This window comes from Mustela nivalis (assembly GCF_964662115.1).
Source record: "Mustela nivalis genome assembly, chromosome: 1".
In the NCBI taxonomy this organism is placed as follows: Eukaryota; Metazoa; Chordata; class Mammalia; order Carnivora; family Mustelidae; genus Mustela; species Mustela nivalis.
Genome location: NC_139020.1, coordinates 1,237,890 through 1,262,737, shown reverse-complemented (window position 1 = coordinate 1,262,737; position 24,848 = coordinate 1,237,890). Strand labels below are relative to the sequence as shown.

General features: G+C 57.4%; 1 protein-coding gene across 4 annotated transcripts in view; it reads left to right on the top strand.

Annotated features, from left to right (window-relative positions):
- The window catches only part of ADARB1 (adenosine deaminase RNA specific B1), a 130,927-nt gene that overhangs the window by 63,842 nt on the left and 42,237 nt on the right, over window positions 1-24,848 (top strand). For 2 of the 4 annotated variants that reach the window (XM_082719857.1, XM_082719859.1), the window contains exon 3: window positions 22,484-22,554. In XM_082719857.1, the coding sequence (XP_082575983.1) occupies window positions 22,527-22,554 (28 nt within the window). In that variant the 5' untranslated portion in view covers window positions 22,484-22,526. Of the gene's footprint in view, window positions 1-22,479; window positions 22,555-24,848 lie in introns of all 4 variants that reach the window. The other 2 variants (XM_082719856.1, XM_082719858.1) reach the window with 1 other exon arrangement.

Here is a 24,848-nt window from a genome sequence, read left to right as displayed (position 1 = left end):
AATCAACTCCTTTTTCTCTCATAAGAGAAAAATAGTTGTTATGAGTTTTTTTCATAAATTAATGTTCTAGGAACATTAAATTTCAGAGTCTTTACTCTGAGGACATGGACAAAAATAAAATTAATGAGGTACCAGGAACGTCAGATGCTACATGGTGTAGGGCTCTTTATGACATTCTCCTAGAATTCGGTACTGTTAACTCGCAAAGACGTGGCCGCTGAAGTCAGAAGCGGGTGTACTTGTGGAACAGCGAGTAGGACACAGCACGGAGGACGTGGGGAGATGGAGAGGAGAAGGGAGCGGGGGGTAATCGGAGGGGCCGACACGCGATGAGACGGTGGGCTCTGAGGAACTCGCTGGGGGTTTTGGAGGGGCGGGGGCGGGGGTTGGGTGAGCGGGGCGGTGGGCTTCGAGGAGGCTCGGATCGTGCGGGGCACTGGGTGTGCTGCTTACACAGTCTTGGGACACACACGAAACTAAATTAAATTTAAAAAACCAAAGAAATGGATGTACTTTTACAGTTGCAGAAAAGATCTTCAAAGTATCTCTTTAAATTATGAACTGTCGGTTCGGTCGTTGCAGAGACCGTATCTGGGCGCTGAGTCGCCGCCGTTCTGCTGGGAACTCCTGGGTTCTCGTGAACGCAGGATTCTGTTTCTATGCTTTCCTTAAGTGATCGCAAAGGTCGAAAGAATCGGGAAGAAGGAAGAAACAACTGAGAGGCGCAGAGCCGGGGCCTCACGTCGACTCGGGGAGCGCCCCCCGGGGCTTGTCCTCGGCAGCGGTGTAGCCCCCCGAGGCTGGGGCCCTGTGGGCCTGGTCGGGCTCGTGGATTCTCGGCTTCTCGGACTTTCAGGAAAGCAGAAAACACAGCACTTGTCACGGCAGGAAGCTCTGCTGTGCGCTGGCTGGTGTCCTGTGAGGAGGGGCCCGTGATGAGTGTGGGGCGGGAGACTACGGGCGACAGCCGTCTCATCGAGCGCGTCGTGAGCGCGCAGAGCGGGTGCGGAAGGCCGCGCAGGGCGGTGGTCGGGGCCAGCTGGCCTTTCGTTTTATAGCCCGTGTGTGCCCTTTAGTTAGAAGGAAATGAAGCAGACTTGGTTCTGTCCGACCGTGCTGGCCTCGAGAATGGTACCGCTGTCCCGCTTGTCCCCACGGGAGGGTAGTTTATGACATCATGGGGAGGGAGGCCAGAGCCATGGAAAGATTTTACTACTCACGTTTTCCTGGAGGAGGAGCCGCACCACGCAGGGCCGTATGGGGAGCATTGGTCTTGGTCTGGAGGCAGAAAGAGGGGAAGGCCTAGGTGGGCCAGAGTCTTCTTGGGGTTTCCATAGGAAGGGCAGGGCAGGGCACGGAGACCGCTTACAACCGGCAGTTTGAAGAACTATGGCAGGGCCTGGGCTCTGCGTGGTCTGGTTGCCTGGTACCTGACCCTGGAATGATTCAGGGCAAGGGCAACCCTGGCTTGACGTGACAGTTACAAGAGGAAGTGAGGGGTCGTGTGCATAGGAGGATGCAGTCCTGGCTGAGCCCTGGCGGGGGGGCGTCTCTCCCTGCGTGTGGAAGGCTCCCGTATGCTAGAGCATCAAGAGACAGAAAACACAGGAGATAGGACTTTCCCCGTGACAAATGTGTGCCAACGAGACAAATACAGCCTCTGAGACAGCAGGTAGAGCAGCAGCCCCCACTGAGAACACGGCGCAGCTGACCCAGGACACCAGGACACACAGACGTCCAGACGTCCAGACGGTACCAGCAGAGGGTCTCCCGGCAAACCCACCGCTGTGGCTTTCATCGCGTCAGCTCTCATTTCCAAATTCATGTGTAAGGACGGCAGATCTCCTGGGCTTGGTTTGCTGCATTTCCACCTGCTGGGGCCGGAGGAGCTGCGCACGGGCTAGCCTTTTGGCAGTTGTGCCACTGGGCCTGGACGCACTGCCGGCCCCGTGCTTGCTGGGGCATTCGGGTCAGGGCAGCCGGCCTCTCACGCCAGCGCCCAACTTCCCGGCTGTATGGTTTCAGGTCGCCCTGATTCATGCTCTGGGAACTTTAGATCTAGGAGCGTATGCAAGCTTTTCACTTTGCAAGTTTTTCTTTTTCTGAATTGTGGTGTGTCGTGATGTGAAACATTTTTGTCTCCTTTAGGTCAGGGTTATGATGGAGGAATTAAAATTTTCTCCTTTCCCGGGCGCAGAGAGGAAGCCTGTGCCAGTTTGTTCTGGCCCTGAGGTGGCTCACCAGGGCTGTGCCTGAGCCTGGGGCAAGGTGGGCCCCCACCGGGAGGGAGACCAGACCCCAGTGAAAACCCTGATGCAGAAAGAGAAAACATTGAAAATGGGAGTGTCTCTGATAGCGGGGTCACATTCCCTGTTTTTACCTGATGTCTTTGAGCATTGTTTCCCCAGATGGTCTCGTCCTAAGGGATCTGGGCTCCAGACAGCTCCTCATCGCTTACCTCTTATAAAAACAGTCTGTGTTTGATTCGATCTGGACTCTCCAAGACTCTGAGAGCGCTGAGCTCTTTCCCATGGGTCAGAGGGCTCCAGAAGTTCCAGCTCTGTTCTCAAATCTTGCTTCCTTGGTTCAGCTCCCATCAGGAGACCCCTGGGGCCAGTGCCCATAGCTGTGCAGACCCGCCTGCTCCAGTGCACTCCGGCTCGTCCTCGGCGTCTCCAGCCCAGTTACGCACGGCGCGTGACCATTTGCAGGGTTAGGCACCTAACTTGTTTTGGTGCGTGGCAAGGGAATAATTAACAAAGAAACTCATGGAAAAAATACCCAAACAGATTTTAAATACAGTAAGTAACTTCATAGTTTAAAACAGGTCCAAAGAAATGTTCTTGTTTCTTATTTAAAATAATTGAAGAATGTTTACGTTTTTTTTTCCTTTTCGTGGTTTCCTCCGTGGTTTCTTGGTTCGCAGTCCCCTGGATTGCTTTAGGATTCCTCCGTCGGGGATAGACTGCATCCGAACTCAGCAGAGGCTCCGAGCCCCCAAGTCCCAGGTGGCAGGCCGGCCGGCCGGGTGCTCGGTGCCGGCGGGGGCTTCCCCCAAGACAACCTGTCGCAGGAAGCAGTGAAGCCTGTGGCGGCCGGCTGGAGAGAGGGAGGCTGTTGGATCTTGTTTGACCACAACCCGCTGTCCTGGGTATTTCAGGCCAGGCCTTTGCGGGCATGAGAAATGCAGAGCCGCAGGAGAGGGGGCACATCCCGGCCTGGTGGGCACCAGGCCCCAGCACTCCTGCCCGTGCACTGGGCCCGCACACTCCTCACGGGAGCCGTCTGGGCGTGGACACAGACAGTGCCCTGACCCGACGTCCTGGGGCCCGACCCGACGTCCCGGGGCCCCACGCCTGCTCCCCTCGCCAGATTGCAGGCTGACCGGTCCTCGTCCCTCCCTAGCTTCCTTCCCGCGGCTCCTCTCTGTCCCGGACCTTCCCCTGCTCCCTGAGTGCGGCTGGCCTGGAGGCCGGCCCCGCACCATGCCGTGTCTCCGTGGCCCCCTCCCTCCCAAACCCAGCTCCCGAGCCGAGAGTTCTCTGCTTTGCTGAAGAATCTGCGCCATGTGTAGGGGAAGCCTTTGCCAGAAGCTTCTCTCCTGGTCCCAGCCCCAAGGCCATGACCACCTCCATGAGTTTGCGAGTGACAGAAACATACGGCCTCCAAGTCTGAAACACTGTCTGCTCTTTTATCCAAAGGATTCAAAATAAAATACATAATCAAGTTTAAAATATATAAAATTTGAATATATTTCTGTCAAAAATGCAAATTTTGCTAAACAACAAACCAAAACATTGTAATTTTTTCATGTTTTCAGAAAATGTCTTCACAATTATCTATTAAAAGTAAGTTACATAATGTAAGTTACCGTCAATATCAGATTTTTAAGACAAAAGTATTTAAAGAAAGCTGGATTTTTAATTTAGTACTTTGAAAATTTAGTTAAATGGTATGAATAATTTTATGAAGAATGAAACTCGTGGCGATTCTGGTCACCCCGAGCGGCCTGGGCTTCAGCGCACCGTGGGGAGAGGGACCGCTTCGTGGGGGAGAGCGCCCCTCTCTCAGGAGGGGGCCCTCCGCTTCGGCTGGGACCTGCGCGAGCGTGTGGGCCTTTGGGGGACCGTGTAGGCAGGCGGCTGCTGGGGGGTCCTGGAAAGGAGCTTGGCTCTGCAAGAGAGAGGAGCTGGGCGACTTCGTTGTCTTCCCTCTCAGCCAGTCTCTCCCACGGACGTCCCCCCCCGGCCTGGCTCCCCCCGGCACAGCCCCTGATCGGCTGGCTTTCGGGTGCCGTGGTCTTTTGTTCCAAGGACACAGAGCCGTGATCTGGGATAGTGTCCCCCTGGGGCCTGATCCGTGTGTGTCGGACAGGAGGAGGTTGGGGCTGTGCGTTGTGCTGTGTCAGCCCTAAATGCTGGGTCCCGGACACAGTCCCCTGGGTGCAGGGGACGCCGTGAAGGTTCAGTGTCTGCCCGCCCGGGATGCTGAGCCTGCGGAGGGGGACAAGCTGTTCCCCAGCGGAGGAGACAGCTGCATGTGGGCTGTCTGGTGGGCGCGGCAGGGAGGAGGAGTGGCCCCTGACCCAGGGCTCCTCTGGGCACCCACACGCTTCGCCGGCACTCCTGTGGGTCCTGCGGCGGCTGGCCGCCGAGCCTCTGCGCGGGGGGCGGTGGCCCCGGGCTTTCCGCAGCTGTGTTTTGTGCCCCGTGCTCCTTCCCTGGTGGCTCCCCTCATTGCCGTGCGAGCTCTGTCTGTTTTCAAGGTGACAGAAGCCTTTCTAAGGCGAGACGTGGTGTGTTTCTGTGGGGATTCCTGTTTCCCTGGAAGGGGTCCCGGCACGTCTTTCACTCCTTCCCGCGGTGTTGTGTCCGGGAGTGCGCGGAAGGGTTAACTGTCACACGTCACTGCTGGGTGGTGTGCTCCGAAGGCATTGTGGTGTCCGCGAAGCCCTCATTCTGCAGTTTGAGCAATGAGCCCGGGACGGAGGAGGGGCTGCTTCCCCGAGCCGGTGGGGGGCCGGCCGCGGGTGCTGCCGCTCCGCGGGCCCGGTGGCCGGGGGCAGGGGCAAGGCTGGGGCCGGCCCGGGCTGGTTTCGCTCGTCTGTACGGCCTCGCTCATTGCCGGGACTTGGACCACGGGGACCTTCTTCAGCATCGCGGGGCGTCGCTGTAAACGGAGGCGGAAGAAGCGCTCTGAGAGGAAAGGTGACTCGTTTCGCTTTCATTCTAGGATGGGAAGTGCGGGACCTCACACGCGACACGGAGGCGGACGGCTTCCTAGGGAGCCCCCGCTCCTTCCCAGCAGCCCTTCTGAAGGGCCTCTGCTTTCTGTGCTGGCTTTTATAGAATTTGGGGCTAGTTTAAATGCGAAGGTTTTAAAAGACCCAGATAGAAGTCATTTTAGCTCCAGTGTTTGGAGAATATTCTAAGGAAGGTGTTTATGAAGCCTTAGACGGCTGTGGCTGTGGGCATCAAAGATCTTTCCTCCTGGGACGGAGCCTTGTGGTGCCTTCTGCTGCCGTGCTTCACTCGTAACTTTTCTAACCTGAAAACTGCTCTTCAAGCTGTGGAAATGAGGCTGTGGCAGCCGTTGTTAAAACTGCTTTTGAGGGGCGCCTGGGTGGCTCAGTGGGTTAGACGGCTGCCTTCGGCTCAGGTCATGATCCCAGCGTCCTGGGGTCGAGTCCCGCATCGGGCTCCCTGCTCCGTGGGCAGCCTGCTTCTCCCTCTGCCACTGTCTGCCTGTGCTCACTCTCCCTCTCTCTCTGACAAATAAATAAAATCTTAAAAAAAAACCCAAAAAACAAAAAACTGCTTTTGACAACACAGAGAACAACTTCCTTGCATTCGACACCGGGTAGTTTTTAGCCTCCAGTTCAACCTGATGTTTTAAGACATTGAAAATCTCTGTGTCTTTCTTGACACCAGACCTAAACGTTGTCCGTGGCTGTAAAGATCACACCGCACCAGCCTGGGGCGCGTCGTTGCCATGAGGGTGCCGAGAGGGTGCTGTCCCTGTGTGCTCCGGGTTACCTGACACAGTGTGTCTTCGGGGTAAAGAGGCTTCGGGCGAGGGAGCCGCCTGCTGTCCAGGGAGCCTCTCTCTGGCCGGGTAGGGCTGTCACCGCCCCGGCACCCTGGGGCTGTTTTGTGGCAGAGACCGTCGGCCCTTCAGGGAATGAGGTGAGCCAGTTTTCAGTGGGGCCTCCCCGGGAAGAGAAGAAGAAACCGATTTTGGAGCAGCAATCTGAGATGACAGCATCCTGCTGCGTCCGCGGAGATGGGTCGCGCAGAGCTCTGCGTCTGGGCGCAGCGAGGGCTTTGCAATCTGCCGACTTCAGGGGTGCTGTGCCTCCGGGACACACGGCGCCGTCCCCAGGGGACGCGTGTCTTCAGTGCGGCTGTCACAGACCCTTGCCTCAGGCGGCGGTGTTGCTCTTTGTTCCCGAGTTAAGCATCAGATGCCGAATGTCCTTAGCAGGAGCCTTGGAGAAGGAACACAAAGACAGACAACGGAAACTGCAAGAACTTCCGCTCAAATGCCCTCAATCCAGGCTGGCCGCTGTTTTCTCCTGGCCCTTCATCACTAAACATTTAGTTTGGGGAAAATACTGAAAGCCACAGGGATAATGGTTTTGGGGGGAACTTGCTGTAATTCAAACGGTTTGTTAAAATGTTTCCTTCATGCATTCTAGAACCACCTTCTTCAGTAGAACAGTCACCCCCAAATAGGCTGCGCCGTCGGCCGGCGTCTGGGGAGGCCGAGCACGCCACAGGGTACCGCACTGCAGCCGCGGGGTCGAGCGAGTCGCGTGCGCCGGGCACTCCCGCGGGCGTAAATGCGCTGTGGCTGGCGCTGAGCGGCGCGTCATGTGGTGGCAGCCCTTCTGCCGTTCAAAATGATCAGTCTCGGCGCTGGGCAGCCATCAGGTTGGACTCTGGGGTTCAGCTCAGGTCATGATCTCCGGGACCTGAGATCGAGCCCCGTGTCAGGCTGCGTGCCTGGTGGGAAGTCTAAATCCGCTGGAGACTCTCCCTCTCCCTCTGCCCTTTCCCTGCTCCCGTGAGCTCGCTCGCTCTTGTTCTCTCAAAATAAATGAGTAAATCTTGAAAAAATAAAAACCAGTATTTTTAAGCTTGGCCATTCCGTTCATACCGGATGAACCAAATTTTACAAGATGTACAGCATCTTCTCTTAGGATTCCGTAATTTTAAGGTGCTCCGAATCGTGTGTGTTGAATTTTTCCTAAGACTGGTATCAGGGTTTTCAGTATTTTTTTTAGAGAGGCAGGGGAGGGGCAGAGAGAAGACCTCAAGCAGCCTCCAGGCCCAGCTTTTTCAAATGGAATTAGTTTTTTGAGAACAACAGCAGTGGGTTACTTGTTGGCTTCAGGAATGCTAAGATTTCAGGGATTTTTCGTGGCTTCTCAATGACCCACATAGTTACTACCTCCTCTAGGGCAGGGCGTGGGCTGTTGACTGGGTGAGGCTCAGCCGGTGAGATGAGTCGGCCGGAAGTTACGCCTGGAAGGGAACCACGTGCAGCTCAAGTGCTGACCAGGCCCCCCCGTAAAGCAGATGCTGCTGGGACAGGTAGGCGCTGCGCACCACCCTCCCTGGGCCCTGGCCAGCCCCGGGGACGGCGTCTGCTGCCTTCTTTCCAGGGCTGGCACAGCTGCTGAGTAAAGACACGTTGGGGCAGGGGGGTCGGGGGGAAGACCCAGAGCCCCTTCCCCCCATCATTGTGTGAACGAGCTCTGTGTTCCGGATCAAAGGCTTTCTCGGGGAGCGTTTTGTCTCAGGTGTGAGAACCCCCTACCTGGGCGCAAGCCGTCTGACGACCCCTGTCCCACGGGCCGCAGCTCTGCACCGCGCCGGTCTGGGGCTGGGCCCTCCCACGTCGCAGGGTGGAAGAGGAAGCGGGGTTTGGGCACCTTGTGTAGACGCGGAGACCCAGACCCGTAGAGCTGTGCTTCCTGACCCTGCCGGAGGAAGGCTCGGAAGCCTCCTGCCCTGTGTCCGCAGAGCGAGGAGATGCCGCCGGCTGCGGGCCGATGCCGCGGGACCTGAGGAGCGAGCAGGCTCCTTCCCTCGCGGCAGCCCTGGCTTCACCTTGCTGAGAACGTGCCTCTTCGTAAGGTGCGAAGCACTTGGCAGCTCGAGACGCAGGGTGCGATGGCATTTGTTCATCCGTCTGTCCGCCCACCCATCCGTCTGTCTGTCCACCCATCCGCCCACCCATCCGCCCCCTCCCCACTCGTCCACCCGCCCGCCGTCCGTCTGCCCGTCGGGTGGTCCGCCCACCCGTCCACCAGCCTGCCCACATGCTCGTCCCTCCGTCTGTCCGCCCGTCCGTCCGTCCGTCTACTCACCCGTGACCCACCCATCCTCCCAAGTGTCCGTCCGTCCGTCCGTCCGTCCGTCGGTTCATCCATCCGTCTTCACACCTGTTCCCGCACCCATCCGCTCATCACTGACCCACCCATCGTCTGCCCGTCCGTCCGTCCGTCTGCTCAGCCGTCTGTCCCCGTCTGTCTGTCCGTCCGCCGTCTTCCCCGCGCAGCCATCCGTCGACCCATCCGTTCATCCGCGCGTCTCCTCACTCAGCCCTCATCTCTCCGTGCGTCCCTCTGTCTGTCCATCCAGCCTTCCTTCCTTCTCTCTCCGCACCCACCCACCCGTCCGTCCGTCCGTCCGTCCGTCCGACAGGTGCCCGTTAGAGCCTTTTGTGTGCTGGCACTGGGGATTCGGGCACGCACAGGGCAGGTGTCGGGGCTAGGGCGGCAGTGGCAGAAGGACAGCCCAGTGTGAAGGCTCGGGATCTGCTCTGGAATGGGCCACGGTGGAGGACGAGGGCGGATGTGTGACGCGTGGCTGCTCTGCTCTGTATCAGGGAGGAAGGGACGGACCTTCCAGTCTCCGGTCAGAGTGGAAGTCCCCGTGTCTGCCAGGAGAAGGACACGTGGCAGGACCGCCGCGGAGCTCCGCCCCCACCAGTGAGCAGCAGTGACGGATCGAAGGCCCAGGTTTCCTGAACCCGTTGTGCCAGACGTCTGGGTGTATCTCCTGGCATTCACGCCGAGGGGCTTCCCAGCACACGAGGGGCCCCACTCGCTTGAAGGGGCTGCTTCGGCTAGCGGAGACATTGGGAGACGGAGCCGCGCTGGGCTGGCGGGAGACATTGTGAGGGAAACCCAGGGTGAGACAGGTGAGGTTGTTCTCGCAGTGCTGCGGGAAGGGCCTCGGGTCAGGAGACATTGTGAGGGAAACCCAGGGTGAGGCAGGTGAGGTTGTTCTCGCAGTGCTGCGGGAAGGGCCTCGGGTCGGGAGACATTGTGAGGGAAACCCAGGGTGAGGCAGGTGAGGTTGTTCTCGCAGTGCTGCGGGAAGGGCCTCGGGTCGGGAGACATTGTGAGGGAAACCCAGGGTGAGGTGAGGCAGGTGAGGTTGTTCTCGGAGTGCTGCGGGAAGGGCCTCGGGTCGGGAGACATTGTGAGGGAAACCCAGGGTGAGGCAGGTGAGGTTGTTCTCGCAGTGCTGCGGGAAGGGCCTCGGGTCTCCGCCGTGCTCCTTCCTCCCTTCGTCATCACTGTTCGTGCGCCTTCCTGTCTGCTTTTCCTTTGAATCCAGAAAATGAAACGTATCTTTCAAATAACCAGGGTTTTAATGAGGCAGTGGTAAGAGAGCAGACAGGATTGCAAATGCAGTGTGACTGTGTGTCCGTCTTGAAGGACGAAGAATGGTTGTAAAAACGGTGCTTTGTGAAGGTTTCTCTTCCCCTCCTCTTGGTCCTGAGCCGGTGATGTGACTCTGTGGTTCTGGAAGCCAGCTTCCGCCAGGTGTGGGCCTCCCTGAGGTTGCTCTCGCCGCGTTGAGGAGCAGGAGAGGCAGCCCAGGGCGGGGGAGGGCGCGGAGGTCTGTGTGCGCGAGCGTGCACACACACGCACGTGCGGGTGAGGGGTGTGGCTGGAGGCACTGGCCGTGGGACGGGCCAGCCCGGTGCTCAGACACAGCTGGCCCTCGCAGGCACCCAGGGACTCAGGCCTCTTTCCTTCTTTGACAGAAGGTTCCAGAGTCACCCTGGGGGGTCACCGCCCCCCGGTCCCGCAGAGAAAGATGGGCAAGAATTCGGGGAAGCACACAGGAGGCCACGTGGCCAGGCCTGGAAGCATGGCCTCAGCACGGAGAGTGCGGCGGCGGCCCAGGCGATACACCCGTGTCTTTGCCCGCCACGTCAGACGGCCCGCCCGGGGCGGGTAGCCTGGGACCACCGCTGGGGAAGTCTTGCCCGGCTGGGCGTATGCCCTCTGGCCCAGCGTGTTCTGAGGGGGCCATCGTCCCCCAGCCGCCGGCTCCGTCCCGGGGTTCTTGCTTGTCCTCTGGGGCCCCACCTGACGTGGCGAGGGCCGTGTGAGAGCCGGCGACCGTCTGAACGGTTTGCTGGGGGCCTCACCAGCCACAAAATCTAATCTTGGGCAAACCCGTTTCCGTGTATTTGCTGGGAGTAGAATAGGCGTGTTTAGAATCGTGTGTGTAACGGCGGCATTGAAGGGAGTAAGTGCCTCAGACTTACGGCGTTGTTCAGGGTTTAGAATCCTTTGGTCCCTGTACGAGTGACATCATTTTACGGAGGCTCCTGGTGAGCTGGGCGGCCTGCCCAAGGTCGCTGAGCAGCCGTCCCCGCGGTGCCCCCAGGTAGCCAGCGTGGTCGCTCCTTCCCCGGCGGTCCCACGGCCCATCGGCTTGTCCTCTCCTGAGCAGGTCCTGTTCTGCCCATAGCTCAGCTCTGCACTGTCCCTCCGAGCTCGGACATGATGCCGAGGTCCGCGGGCGCCCGCTCTCTGCCGAGCACCAGCGGGAAGGGCATGTGTCTGTTGGCGGCGGCCGCGGGTGGGCTGCAGGGACGGAGCCGCCGGCTTCGGATGGGGCCTGCCGCGTCCTGGCCCACTTTCAGAGTCTGCAGTCAGCTGCGCACCCGGGTGTGTAGAAGGTCGGCCTAGAATAAAAACTCTGCTTTTCTCATTATAGAAGCAATGTTTATGGCAGGAATTAGGAAGTACAGACGCAGAATGAACTTTATAAAAAAGCAAAGGCAGTAATTCTTGTAACTAAATCTTTGACTATAAGGATAAGTCTTACTAGTTTCCTCCAGTTGTTAGGACCGGGCTCAGAGTGCGAAGGCTCGTGGCGGTTGAGCCTTTGTGTTGTGTTGTTATGGTGGGGGCCCAGGGACGCCGACTGTGCCTTGGGCCCTCCCAGCAGCCCCTGGGAGGTCAGCACCCTCTCGCAGACCTCCTCCCGACTCCAGTGCTCAAAGCATTTCTTACGGCCCCCGGCTCGCTCCTACCCAGTCCCTGCTGAGTCCTGGGAGGGTTCTGCTCTCTGGACGCCAACATGGAGAAGGCCAGAGCCTCCTGCAGCAGGCACGGCCTTGGCCTTCGTGGGGGCCACTTCTTTCCGGTCACTGTACGGGGACCGCTTCCCTGTAGCTCAGCCAGCCTGTGCCTTGCATGCTTCCTGACCGGTTGGCAGCGGACGTCTTCCTGGGCTCACGACGAACGAAGCGGAACTGGAAAGCTTATGAGAGCCCGTCCACGTTTGTCCTTTTGTAAGTTCTGTTCAGTCGTGTACCTTTTCTTAAATCAGGTGTCCGTCCTCGTGTTACTGACTGTAGCTGGCTCCTGAGACGTGGCCGGAGAGACGCGCGTCTTACTCTCAGGCAGGCTGGCACCGGGAGGTCACTGAGGCTTCAGGTCAGCTCATCGAGAAGATGTTGCCTTCTGGCCCGGGGGCTCCGAGTGCCCGGGCGTGCAGGGAGATGCACGGCCGCGTGTCCAGGGGACTCGGCAAGAGCGGGTGGAGAGGTCAGCTGTTCCCGGAGGCGCCGGCGCCGGCTGCCACACCCACCGGCTGCTGGCCGAGGGGCCGGGGCTGGGGGGCATGGGGGCTCGGCTGTTGGAGCCCCAGAGCAAGTTGCCTCGGTGTTCTGTGTTTGTGGGCGCCGCAGTGTACCCACTCGCTTCCTCCGCCGTGGCGGTGGTGCCGGGCGGTGTGGGCTCGCTGACCGTGGCCGCTTGCTGACCCAGCTGCTCTGCTCTGTGTGGCTTCCCCAGCGCTCAGCCTAGAGAACTGGTTACCTGGAAGGGGAGAGTCGAGAGTTCATGTGTCTAGAATCCTGGTTGGCTGGAAATCTTTCTGGGTGGGACTCGAACACCTCATGTTAGGGGCTTTCATCATAAGTAAGAATGGGTTTCGTTGGCCGCTAGTGTCTTAGTTGGGGCTGGCGTTCCTCTGGCTCTGGTCTTACCCCCTCTGGCCTGGGGGTCACCAGGGTGTCAGACGCGGAGTTCAGAGGTTGCTCTGGGAAGGTCAAGTTGGGATGTGACTTTGAAAATACATTTCTTGGTTCCCCGGAGATTGCCAATAATCGAGGTTTCTCCCGTCTGCCGTGGGACTTGTGGCACAGACAGAATCATCCCCTGCGTTTGTCGGCTGTTGTCGCAGTATCTGGTGTTTCGGTGACCGTCTGTCTCCTGTGGTGTGGAGTCACCAGCAGCAGCCTCGGGCGCCGGCACGGGGACGAGCAGGAGGGTGAGGGCCTGGCCGTGCCGCCGCGTCCGGATGCCGCCGGCGGTGCTCAGGGGCTCGACGCACGCAGGCCACAGGCTGTGCGGGTCACAGCAGACCCTTGCCTGAGGCCACAGAGCTGAAACTTGAAACAGGCACAGGGGCCGGTCACCCCAGCGAGTGGCATCCTGCAGGCCACGAGCAAGTGGGTGCTGGGAAGCTTGGCCTCCCACAAGGCCTTGACGGCCCATCTAAGAGCGAGGTCGTGGCTGCCGGAAAGACATTTCTCCTCCTGAACTGTCCTCTCCCACCCACGGGGACCACGCTACAGCTGCTTCGGGTTTAAGGACTCGAGGGGCAAGGGAGTGTGTTTCATCGTAGACGCGTTTCACAGACAGCTGCTCAGAGAGCCACAGGCAGCCGTCGAGATGTGGTCAGAGGGCTGGGGACTTCCCAGGGGGACGCCCGTCCTCCACAGCAAGCAGCGCTTTGGCTGAGCGCCGCCCGACGGGGGGTCGCAAGCAGGGACCCTCGGCTCTGAGGCCTGGTGGGAGGGAGGGGTCTGCCCCGAGAGGAGCGCTCAGGGGGGGTGCGGCCTCGTTGCGGTTAGACAGCCAGAGCCCTGGCCGGGGCTTCCGAGGCCTGCGGCACCCCTAGCTCCAGGTGTCGCGAGCCCAGGGGTGTGCCACCGTGGAGGGAAGAGCTCATCTGGGAGTGGAAGTCAGCGTGCCGGGGGTACGCTCGGAAACCCGAGATAGTGGGTGCTTATTGGTGAGTGGAAGCCAGTAAGCAGAATCGTGTTGGAACTTGGGGACTCTGATCTTGGCCATGGCTGTGCACACGCTTACTGTCTGCTTTGTGTCTGCTGGCTTGTTGCTGGCCTGGTTTCTGCTCAGGGCACCCGGCTCAGCAGCTCAGGCTGTGTGTGCTCTAATGAGGTCTGGATTGTTAACAGTAGCTCCTCTGTCTTTGCACGAGTTGACATCTAGTTGGCACATTTCAGTAAAAATTATAAATTGGGAAAAATGGGTAAAATCCTGCGCCTTTCCTTCTGGCACAGATGACCACATGCCCTCATTAGAGCAGCAGCTCTGAAGGGAACGGAAGCTGGGATCAGCCAGCACCCTGTGCTCCTGTCCCACGGTCGGGTGGGGGGGTCCTGGGTGTGTGTGGTTCTCGGAGCACAGTGCAGCTTATTTGGGGGAAAACAGCTGTGGCAGCAAGTAGAGACTCTGGGCCGGGGGCAGGAGCTGGAGGCAGGGGCACCTATGCAGCTGTGAGCTTGTGCAGGTTGTCTGAGCAGAGGCAAGGCCTGTGTAGCTCAGACCCAGGCCTTCGGAGACGGAGCTGGAGCTGGAGGAGCTCGGGCTCCTGTCGGGCCTGTCCCTGCAGGCAGGTGCTGGGCAACCAGAGGCAAGGCGGTCTGGAGGCCCGGTGGAGGCGTGGGGGAGACTGGTGACAAGCAGGGGTCAGGCCGCGCATCGTAAGCCTCTGAGTGGAGGAAGGTGGAGGGCGCCCTGGGTAGGACAGTGGCCGAACCTCTGGGGGGGGCAGCCTGCACTGACGGGGTGGAGGGCGCGGGGGGTGCACGACAGGCCCCGTGACCCAAGAGCACAGGGCCCCATGCAGAAGAGTAGTTGGGAGAGCCCTGAGGAAGGCCCTAGGTCGGGCATAGGGACAGCGGGGCCAGGGAGGTCCCCTGTGCGGGGGGAGGTGGCCTCCCGGCTCCTGGGGGCTGTGGGCAAGCCTAGGGGTGTGGTTCTAAGTGCCATGCTTGTGCGTGGGAGGACTTCCCGGTCACCTGGAGAAGAGGCGGCTCCCGTGTGGGGGCGTGGCCACGTCACAGGCAGGTAGCACGGCCCGGCCCCAGATGCCTGGTGAGCGCGGCCACACAGAGGCCGGGGGCTGGTGGCTTGGAGCTCCTGCTGCGTGTGTGCGGGAGCTGGTAGGGCAAGCGAGGGCCCAGGCTCACACACACGTGCACTGATGGGATCACTACCAGACCTGCAGCCCAGCCCGAAGATGCCAGAGGCCCCGGCCAGGTCGCCAGGGAGCCGGGTCTCCTGTGCCCCACCCTCCCCAGCGCTGTCCCCGCCAGCTCTGCGTCCGCGTGCCCCTGCGCTCAGCCTGCAGCTCCTTCCTGAGGGGGATCCGGACCCAGAGCTCAGCACTGTGCCAGCTCCTGCATTCGTCTGATGGCGAAGGACGAGTTGTCTGTAGCGGTCGCTCCTGCTGGTTTGTGCACCAGCTGCTGGCGACCTGTACGCGCACATGAGCCCGCTAACTCCCCGCGCGCGCCGGCTGCCGGCCGCCCTCCCGGCACCGCGCTCCGCTGGCTCCGTGGATGTGCTTCTCATCAGCTTCCCCACGGCGTCGCGAGTGTCCGTGTGCATTGGTGCTGTCTTCAAAAACGAGGACTTCGTGTTTTAGAGCAGTGTTAGGTTCCTAGCAGAACCGGGGAGACCGCCTGTGTCTCTCTGCCCCCAGAGTGGGGTGTGTGTCACAGCGGATAAGGCTGCACTCACACACCGTTACCACCTTTGCACACGTGTGGGACAGCTCGCAGCCACCCCTGCAGGGCCACACACCTTGTCTTCACGGCCCCCAACAGCCTCTGTGGTCTACTCATTCATTCCCCCACCTCCTCCCCCCGCCCCTGCAACACGACCCGTCACCAGCCCCACGACTATGCCTTCGCCACAGAGTCCTGTCGCTGGGATCACACGGGCCGCAGCCATCTCAGACCGGCTCCTGTCACTCTGACACGCACTCACGGCCCCCCGCGTTCCCTCATGGCGGATGGCTCGTGTCCTCTTCGTGCTGAACACCCTCCCACGGCCGGAGGGACAGTTCCCGTGTCCGTCCACCCGCTGGAGGGCTCCTGGGTGGCTTCCAGGGGTTGGCAGTTACGCACGGAGCTGCCGCCGCCCTCGTGTGCGGGTTTCCGTGGGGGCGTGTGTTCCTGTCCGCTGTGGGGGACCTCAGGGAGTGCGATCGCCGGGTCGGGTGGGAAGAGCAGGTTTCGTCTTGGGAGAAACCACCAAACCTCCTTTCGAGGTGGTGGCACCACCTGCTTTCCCCGCAGCCGTGACCGGGCGCTCCGGGCGCTCCTGTCCTCGCCAGACCGTGGCCGCTCTCGGAGGGGTGCAGCGGTGTCGCCGCTGTTTGAGCTTCATCTCCCCGGTGTCCTGGGACGTGGGGCAGCTTTACTGATTGGCCGTCTGTGTGTCTTCTCTGTTCAGGTCCTTTGTCCGTTTCTAAAAGGTCGTTTGTTTCATTGTTGAGTTTCCAGAGCTCTTTATATATCACAGATCACTGTCCTGTATCGGAGGTGTCGTTGGCAAATGCTTGCTCCCAGGCTGTGGCTTGTCTTCTCACTCTCCTGACACGGTCTTTCACAGAACACAGGCTGACGCGTTAACAAAGTCCGGCTCATCCGTCCTCTCTTTCTCGGATTGTGCCTTTGCTGCTGAGTGTGAAAAGTCACCCCCTCTGCCGGGTCCCCCAGGATTTCTCCTGTGTTGTCTTCTCCAAGTTTGATCGTTCCGCATTCTGCATGGAGTCTGTGATCCACGGTGAGAGCATCGTCAAGAGCGTGAGGTCTGTGTCTAGAGTCACTTTTTGCGTGTGGACGTGCCGTTGTTCCCGCCCACTTGTTGAAGACGCGGGTGGCCTTGTGCCTGGGGCAGCGTGTGTGTGGCTGTGTTTCGGGGCGCTCTGTGCTGTCCCATTGCTCTATTTGTCTGTTCCTTCTCCAGGGATATTATTTTGTTCATATCATGGTGAAAGCAAGATATAAATCGTGAGGTTTGTTCTCTAAAGGTGCTGGATTAAGTTGTTGAATTTCAGATTATTTTCTTTCAAATGATATAAGAATTATATATTTCAGTTACTTTTGTTAAATAGCCAAATCATCACTTGGCATTTTTGCTATGGCTAAAAAATTAATCTAGACTTTAGCAAGTTGCTTGATTTGTAGTAAAGTATCAACACAAATCATCTCCATCCTAACACTTCTGTGTTTAAAAATTTGCTGTGTATGACTGTTAAAGATAAAACCCGTAGCAGCTGCAAATAATAAGTAAAACTTTTCTTACAGCCATTCTGTTTTGAGAATAAAATGGATAAAATCTAGTAATAATTGCTAGTAATCTTAACCAAGTTTACTGCTTGTTTTAAACACTTTTTATTTTTTTAAAAGATTTTATTTATTTATTTGACACACAGAGATCACAAGCAGGCAGAGAGGCAGGCAGAGAGAGAGGAGGAAGCAGGCTCCCTGATGAGCAGAGAGCCCGATGCAGGACTCGATCCCAGGACCCTGAGATCATGACCCGAGCTGAAGGCAGAGGCTTCACCCACTGAGCCACCCAGGCCCCCCTTAAATACTTTTCAATCTCTACGTTTTTAGTGAATTCCTAACGATAGCATTTCCAGCAGCACAATAGAATATATTCAAGTTCTGACCCATTTTCAATACAAGTAAGTCATGTTCTTTATATTTCATTCCAGCATACCTTTTTTCACTAAGGAAGAGGGAGGGCGTGAAAGGGTAGGAGTGAGCGCAGCCTCGCTGTCTTGCGAGGAGAGGGCACTGCCGCAGTCACGCTGTCTTACAGCATAAGCATCTACAAAGGTGTGAATAATAGCACGTCCACTTAGGAACGAGCACATGGCCGGTTGACTTGTGTTATTTGAAGGCAGTTGTGTGCGGTCACCCAGCGTCCAGTCCGGTGTGTTAGGAAGTGCCCGTCCCTGACGCGGGCCACCACCGTGGCCACACTGCGGACTTCTGAGTGTGCTCGCTGCCCCCCACTGCTCAGCCGTCCCCCTGGCGGTCAGTCTGAACCGCACGTGCCGTCCTGGGCGCTGGCGTCCCATCACGTCCAGTCCAGGAGGGCGAGCCCGGCCTCATCGCCGCACGACTGTTCAGACCGTTCCTTTTTCCACATAAACTCTGGATCCAGCTCACCTCGTGCTGCCAGACAAAGGGAGGCTGCAGTTGTCCCTGGAACCCACTTAAATCCGGTCTTTTGATGCCAACTTGAAGGGTCTTTTCACACTTCAGTGCCCCCCCAGTTTAGCTTACTTCCTGTTGCATTAGGGAGATTATTTGAATATTGCTGTCGAAGAAAGCTATTCTTTAACTGGCCATTTTTGGAATTTTGTTCGATATGCGGTTTTTTCACGGGGTTTTAATTCTTTCTTGTTTATCGTTCAGGCCATAAAAAGTGCTTTTGCGAATGAAAGAAAAATGGTTCTGTGAAATGCCCTGCAGTGCTTGCATTTATTATTTTGGTTTGTTTTATAACCTTCGGTACCAGAGTTGGCATCTGTAGATGCTGGAAATGTTGGCTTCTGCTCCGCAAGAGATTTCTGGCATCTGTTCTTAATATGCACGTACCCACTTGCCACTGTGCATAGCCTGATGATTTTCTACCGTGAGACATTTTCTGTGTCCGTTTTTAGAATTTTAGTATGTGGGAGCAGGTAAGCGAGGTGAGCTCCCCAAGTCAGGTGAGCTCCACGAGGGCCAAGCCTGTCCCGTGGTGCAGACTCCCCCTCCCCATCACTGCACGTGCCGTCTTCCTGGTGCTGGACCTGCAGGGAAGCCGGCCCTCTCTGTGGACCAGTTATTGGTTAATGATCGCGTGTGCCTGTGTCTACGTCTAACTGAACTTCTCATTTTGGGATCACGACAGTTCACAGGCAGCTGTTAGAAATAACACGAGAGCCTGCTTGCTTTCCACAGAGCACTGTTGCGACAAGGATGTTGACCTCCATACAGTCAAGATCCAGAACATTCTAGCGCTGCAGGGGTCCCTCCTGCTGCCCTTTTATAGCCACAGCCACCTCTTCCCGAGCCCTGGTGGCCCCGACCTGTTCTCCATCTGCAGTTTTCTCATTTCCGCAGTAGTGCGCATCGTGGGCTGCACACAGCTCCATACAACGGACCATGAGATCGGGGTTTTCCACACTTTCTCATTCTCTGGGAATCTACCCAGGTGCTTGTGTATCTCAACAGTCTGTTCCTTTTTATTGCCACACGGTGTTCCGTGGTGTGGATGGACCGTATTGTAGTTCATCGTTCAGCTGCTGAGGGGCCCCTGGGCTTTCCCAGTTTGGGGTTACTGTGAATCGAGTGGCTCTGAGCACGCATGTACGTATATAAAAATTTCTCAGGTCCTCTCTACCCCCAACGTGGGGCTTGAACTCACAACCCCGAGATCAAGAGTCACACGCTCCACCGAACCCACCAGCGTCCCCTGTATCCATTTTCTATGTGACCATGTCTTCATTTCTCTGAATGAATGCGCATGTTTCGTTTTTAAGACACCGCGAGACTGTTCTCCGGGGCGGCTGCACCTGCTAGGTTCCCGCCAGCCGAGTGTGGGACGCGCTTCTGCGCATCCTTGCCAGAGTGTGGGGTGGCCGCGGTTTTCCCTCGTAGCCGTCCTCACGGGTGTGTGCTGGAGCCGCATGTGGCCCGAGGCGCGTCTCCCTGAGGGGTGACGGCGTCCGGCACCGTCTCGGGGGCTCATCTGCCGTCTGTGCACCCCTGTTGGTGATACTGCTCTTCATGTCTGCTGCCCAGTTTCTGATTGGCTTGTTTCATTGTCTGGCTTTGAGAATTTCTCACATAGGGTGTGGGTTGGCTATGTGGCTTCCAAAGATTTTCTCCATGTCAGTAGCTTGTCTTTTCATCTTTTTGTAGGGTCTTAAGCAGAAGTGTTTCATTTCGATGAGGTCCACTTTATCAGTCTTTCCTGTCAAAGATCATGCTTTTGATCTGCAAAAGAGTCTGCAAAGTCTTTGCTTCGTCCTAGATCCAGAGGGTTTTCTCCTATGAATTTCCTAAAGGTGTTATAGTTTGTGTTTTACGTGGAAGCCCCTGGCCCGCTGCAGGTGGCCTGCCGTGGGGGGAGAGGTCGCACCGCTCCGGCGTACTTTCCTGACAGGGCTGTCTGTCCTTTCTGCGCTGACCTGCCCGGGTGTGCTGGCGAGAACTTCTCCGAGGTCCTTCCTCCTGCTCACTGCGACCTGCTTGTCTGTCCCGCACCAATTCCACACCGTCCCGGGGACTCAGGCTGTCTAGTAAGCACGTTATGGTGGCTGTTTGGAAGCTTTCCTCCAGTGAGTCTGACATCTCTGGACAGCATCTCCTGGTTGTATGTTTTCATTCAGTGTGGGGTCTTCGTGGCTGTCAGTATGAGGAATGATTTTTATTGAAACATGAACATACTACGTTACAGGACCTGACTCTTACCTAACGTGTGTGCTAGCTGACTGTCCCTCACGCCGCTCGACAGCTTGCAAGTTGGCTCCTGTTCTGTGGTCTCCTGACAGCCCCAGTGGGGATGAGATGGGCCCCTCAGCACCTCGGCCCGAGTGTCCCCCCGACCCTGCACCGTGGCCGGGACGAGCGGGGTCTTTCCACTCCGCCCGTTCCCCGTGTAGCCGGCAGCTCCCTGTCTTGGACCTTTGGCCGAAAGAACAGTTCTCGTTCTGTTTGTGTCTGTGCCCCTCCCCAGTGTCGTCTGGCGTCCTGGGCTCCCAGGCTGGTGATGCAGAGGCAGGGGCGGGCCCTCCCTGCCGAGCTCTCCTCGGTCCCCGGCTAGTCTGCCTTCCTCCCTCCCCCTCAGAGCCCCTCGGATGTTTGCTGTTTGTAGTAGTTTGGGTTTCTCTGAAGTGCTTTGTGAGGTCGGTCTCACACCAGCTCTGTGCTTTCCTCTCTGCCACCCGCGTCCCGTCTTCAGGGCGCGCCCCAGCCGGCCTGACCCCCCGGCTCCAGCCAGCACCCGTGCCCCGTCGTCCGGCGAGGGACTCCCCAGAGCACCTGTGTCCCACCGAGGGCGTGTGGGACTTCTGCACTCGCGACTGTGTCTTCCCTCCCACTTTGTAGCTCAGGGGAGTCACTTTTTTACTAAAACTTGCCATAATGGGAATATTGAAACCCCGCAAATGCAGACGCGTGAGAACACCCACGTGCCCACCGGCCGGCGTGAGCGCACCGGCCTGCCGCCCCGTGTCACCCACGCAGCGTCTGCGTTTCTCTGTGCCGTGCCCTGCTAGTTTATAAGAACAAGTCTCAGATGTTCTCTTTTCATCTTGAAATACTGAAGTATAGGTCACTAAAATTTAAGTACTATTTTCACACCGAAGATGACTAATAATTTCTTAATATAATCAGCTATTCAAATAACATTGTTTTTAAGTATTCACTTACTTATTAGAGAGAGAGAGCGGGCTCGAGCGCGGTGGGGAGGGGCAGAAGGAGGAAGAGAGACTCTGCAGCAGACTCCCGCCGAGCACGGAGCCTGACGCGGGACTCGACCTCACGACCCTGAACTCACGACGTGCCGAAACCAAGAGTCCGATGCTTGACTGACCGCACCACCCAGGTGTCTCAGTGGCAGAATCCGTCTGATTTATTTAGGTTTTGTGCTATCCACAGTGTGATTTGCAAGTAGTACATTTTCAGAAACTGTGTCTTGAAGTAATTAACTAATATAAAATAAAAATGCTTTTAAAACTATGTGGAAGACTTTCTTAAAGGATCTTTTTTTAAAAGAACATTTTATTTATTGGAGAGGAGGGAGGGTCAGAGGGAGAAGCAGACCCCCCCTGAGCAGGGAGCCCGATGTGGGACTTGATCCTGGGACTCCAGGATCATGAGCTGAGCTGAAGGCAGATGCTGAACCAACTGAGCCACCCAGGCGCCCCAAGGATTCTTTAAAATTCTAAAATTCTTTAAAAAAAAAAAAAAAGATGTATTTATGTATTTGAGAGAGAGAACAGGGGCAGGGCAGGGGTGGGGGCCGAATCCCAAGCAGACCCCCCCATGGAGCATGGACCCCCCAGCATGGGGCTCGATCTCACGACCCTGAGATCATAACTTGAGCCGAAACCAGGAGTCAGATGCTTAACCCACCCAGCCCCCCAGGTGCCCCTTGAATGAAGGATTCTGTATCGAAACTTATTTAACGTTTAGCTACAAATTTGGTGCATATACATTGAGGTTCAACAGCGTTAACAGCTGATTGCTGTGAAGACTACGTGCGTTTTAGAGAGACGGGAAATTTCTAACATGCAACGATTGGGCGCATTTTAGTCACCATTTTCCTAAAGGAACTGAATTGCCTCTCAGTGACTTACGGGATAAATTTTGCTCGTATACGAAGCAGATGTGGCTACGGCATGTGCCATGCTGTCTTCCTGGCTCGCAGTGTGATGGGTCCAGAAGATGTAGGGATGATGCCGCGGTACAGTGTCTGGGAAGAGGAGACTGTTACATAGTTAAGAGTTAGATCCTTGGAGTAATTGTTCTTGGAGGACTTCCTGTGGTTTCCCCGCCCACAGGATTAGAAGTTACAGGTTGCTCAGGGGTTAGATCCGGTTTGAATAGGCCTGTGCTCTTCAGCCGCATCCCCCTGAGACCCCTTCGGGGTGAAGAAGAGCAGCCCGGTGCGAGCCGCATGGTGCAACCCTGGCGCTCCTGCTTGCGTCTGTAGTTTACGCCCTGGGCCAGAGTCCCGCGAGCCGCGAGCAAACGGCGGGGGGACCGGCGTGTACCTGGCGCGTCTTTGTTCGCGCTGTGGGAGAGCTCCCTGTGACACATCCTTGTCCTCGCTGTCCCCTGGGACCCAGCCCCTGCCGCGGGGCCACTCTCCTCGGAGTGGCCCTGGAGTCATGGGACAGTCCCTTCCTGCCGGCGCCTCCTGACGGCGCAGCCCCGGGCGGCGGCCCCTCGGTGTCCCTGACCACGCAGATGTCCCGTCCTGGGCCGCAGACCTAACCATCCTTGTTCGGGACTTTCTTCTTCAGCTTGTCGTAAAGGAGCACGGAGCAGGCGGACGCCATCTGCTCACGCGACGGGCACACTGACCAGTCTTTCCTTGCTGTCTTTCAGACAGAAACCGCCTCCGCCGGTCAAGAAGCCCTCAGAAGGCCCTTGCCATGGACACAGAAGATGAAGAAAACACGAGTAAGACCGGCCTGCCGTGTGGCACCGAGTAGCTCGCTCTCCGCTCGAGCCCTAGTGTTCTTGTCAGTCTTTCTAATGGGACTAATTTGGGAAAAGTGATTCTTTCCTACAGTATTTCCTACACCAGTGACGGTGGCTGTTTGAAGTCTCTGATGTGTTCTCTACAGGAGGTGTTGGTACCTGGTGTGGGCATTTCCCTGCGGCCGTGTGTGGGACCGTCTGTCACTCTGGGCCGCCGTGTGTGTCCCTGGAGGCAAATACAGGCCTCCGGACGCGCTGGCCGTGGAGCGGCCCGGCTTCATCAGACATCACAGCCTGGTCTCCCACAGGCGGCCGGACTTTCATCTGTTCCAATCCAAAATACCCTTTGAGATTAATTTAAATACTTGCTCATCTAGGATAACACTACCCAGATTTTTTCCTGTAAATGCGATGGATTCTTCTCGTGCTTTGAGGGAAGGGAGCTGATCTCGCTTCCAGATTTGCGGGAGCCTTTGGGCGCTGTGGACCAGAGCTCACCGTTCGGCCTGTTCCGCGCCCCACACTGTCCTCCCTGGAGTGCCGGCTGGTGAGCCTCAGGGGCGCACAGCTTCCCTCCGCAGCGGTGTCCTCTGTGAGACGTTCCCCGAACACCTGTCCTCTGTTTTATCTTTATTCCCAGATAGGCTGCATTTGCGTAAGGTTTAAAGGCTCCCACAGAAGTTGGGAGCTTTTAGTGTGGAAATTACAGCAGAGCACATTTGGCGATACATGTACACGGTATTTTTTTCGGATATTTGTACATGTGTACATTCTCACTTGTCTGTGTTCGGTGGCTCCCAAGGAAGACCTGCAGGTCGAAATGACGAGTGACCTTTTACTGAGCGTGGTCACCCGTGACTAGAGCGGAGGTCAGTCCAGCTCCCTGTGACTTCATCCAGAACCGGCCCGCTGAGGCCTTACCCTTGGGCCTGCTGCCCCACGGGCTGCTCCACGGGCTCTGCAGTGGGGAATGTGCCACGGGCCGGGCCTCTGTCACACGAGCCGCATGGAAAGTGCTCTCTTGGGTGGTTGGGGGCGTGAGAGAGCGGGAGCACTTGCTTTTCAGCAGCGAGACCCGAGCTCCGCCTCCCGCCTCCTGCAGGCTGCTGTCCCCATCAGTCCCTCCTCGGGAGGTCAGTTCTGCGCGCAGTGGCCACTTTGGCCCGTGCGCTCCCCCACATGGGGACATGCGAGCACCTGTCCCCCAAGCCTCCTTTTCTCGGGCCCGTGGGCTGTCCTCCACAGCGGCAGCCGTGGGTTTGGGTGGAAACATCGCGTGTGTGTAGACCCTGTGGTAACTCTCCAAGGTACACGAGTCTTCTGAGTGATTCTGCAGGAGACACGGATGCTGGTTCCCGAGCTGGAGGTGACGGGCAGCCCTAGATCTGCTGTGGTTTCAGAGGCAGTGAAAGAGCTCATCGCGGTTGTGTTCACATCTGTGGAATAAAGCAGCAGCTCCGTGTGTTTAAGAGCCGGGGCACTGGGGCCTCTTCTCCCTCTAATGTACTTTTCCTTCACGTAGTAGCAATTCCGGTCCGGCGGAAGCGGGGCCGTGTCAGCCCCGAAGCAGACGGCAGCCCGGAATCTGTGTGGCCTGTGTCCCCGGAAGCACCTTCTTCTGACGATCTCAAGTCTGTCTGTCGCCCCAGTACGGGTTGTGTTCATGCGTGCACGGCCAGCCTTTGTGTCCAAGGCTGTGTGTGTGATTGTGTGCTCGCGTGCTCGCGCGGCCGTGGCCCGGCCCTCGCGCTGGGGGCTTCTCTGGCTCCAGCCCAGCGGTACGCGGTCGGGCGCGCGCTTCTCTTACTCACTTGTGGGTCTGAATTTTGTCTCTCTCTGCCCTTTAACCTTTGTTTCCTTTGAGCACCGAAAGGAGTGACCTACCGAGCTTTTGCTGGAGGATGTTATAAATGGGAATTTAGTGTCCTCCGTCAGCTTTGCAAACTGGGAGAAGTGGTGTGTGTGGGGGCCCCGGGGCACTCGCCGGTGTCAGAGAGCCGTCTCCGCTCCCGCCTCTTGCCCTCGGCCGTGTCCAGGGCATCGTCCTTGCATCTCAGCTCTGGAAGCTCGAGAACTTGAACTTTGGGGCCTGGTGGCCAGCAGCCCAGACTGTCTGTCCCGCTTAGCCTCCCGGCAGGCAGCCTATGAAAATGAACCTGGAAAACATGGGGTTTTTCTCCGTTTTTTTCTTTTTTAAGTCTTGATAAACTTACAGAGAAGAGTGAATACTTTCCTATTCCCCTTTTTGAAATTAAAATTATATTTATTTTGCC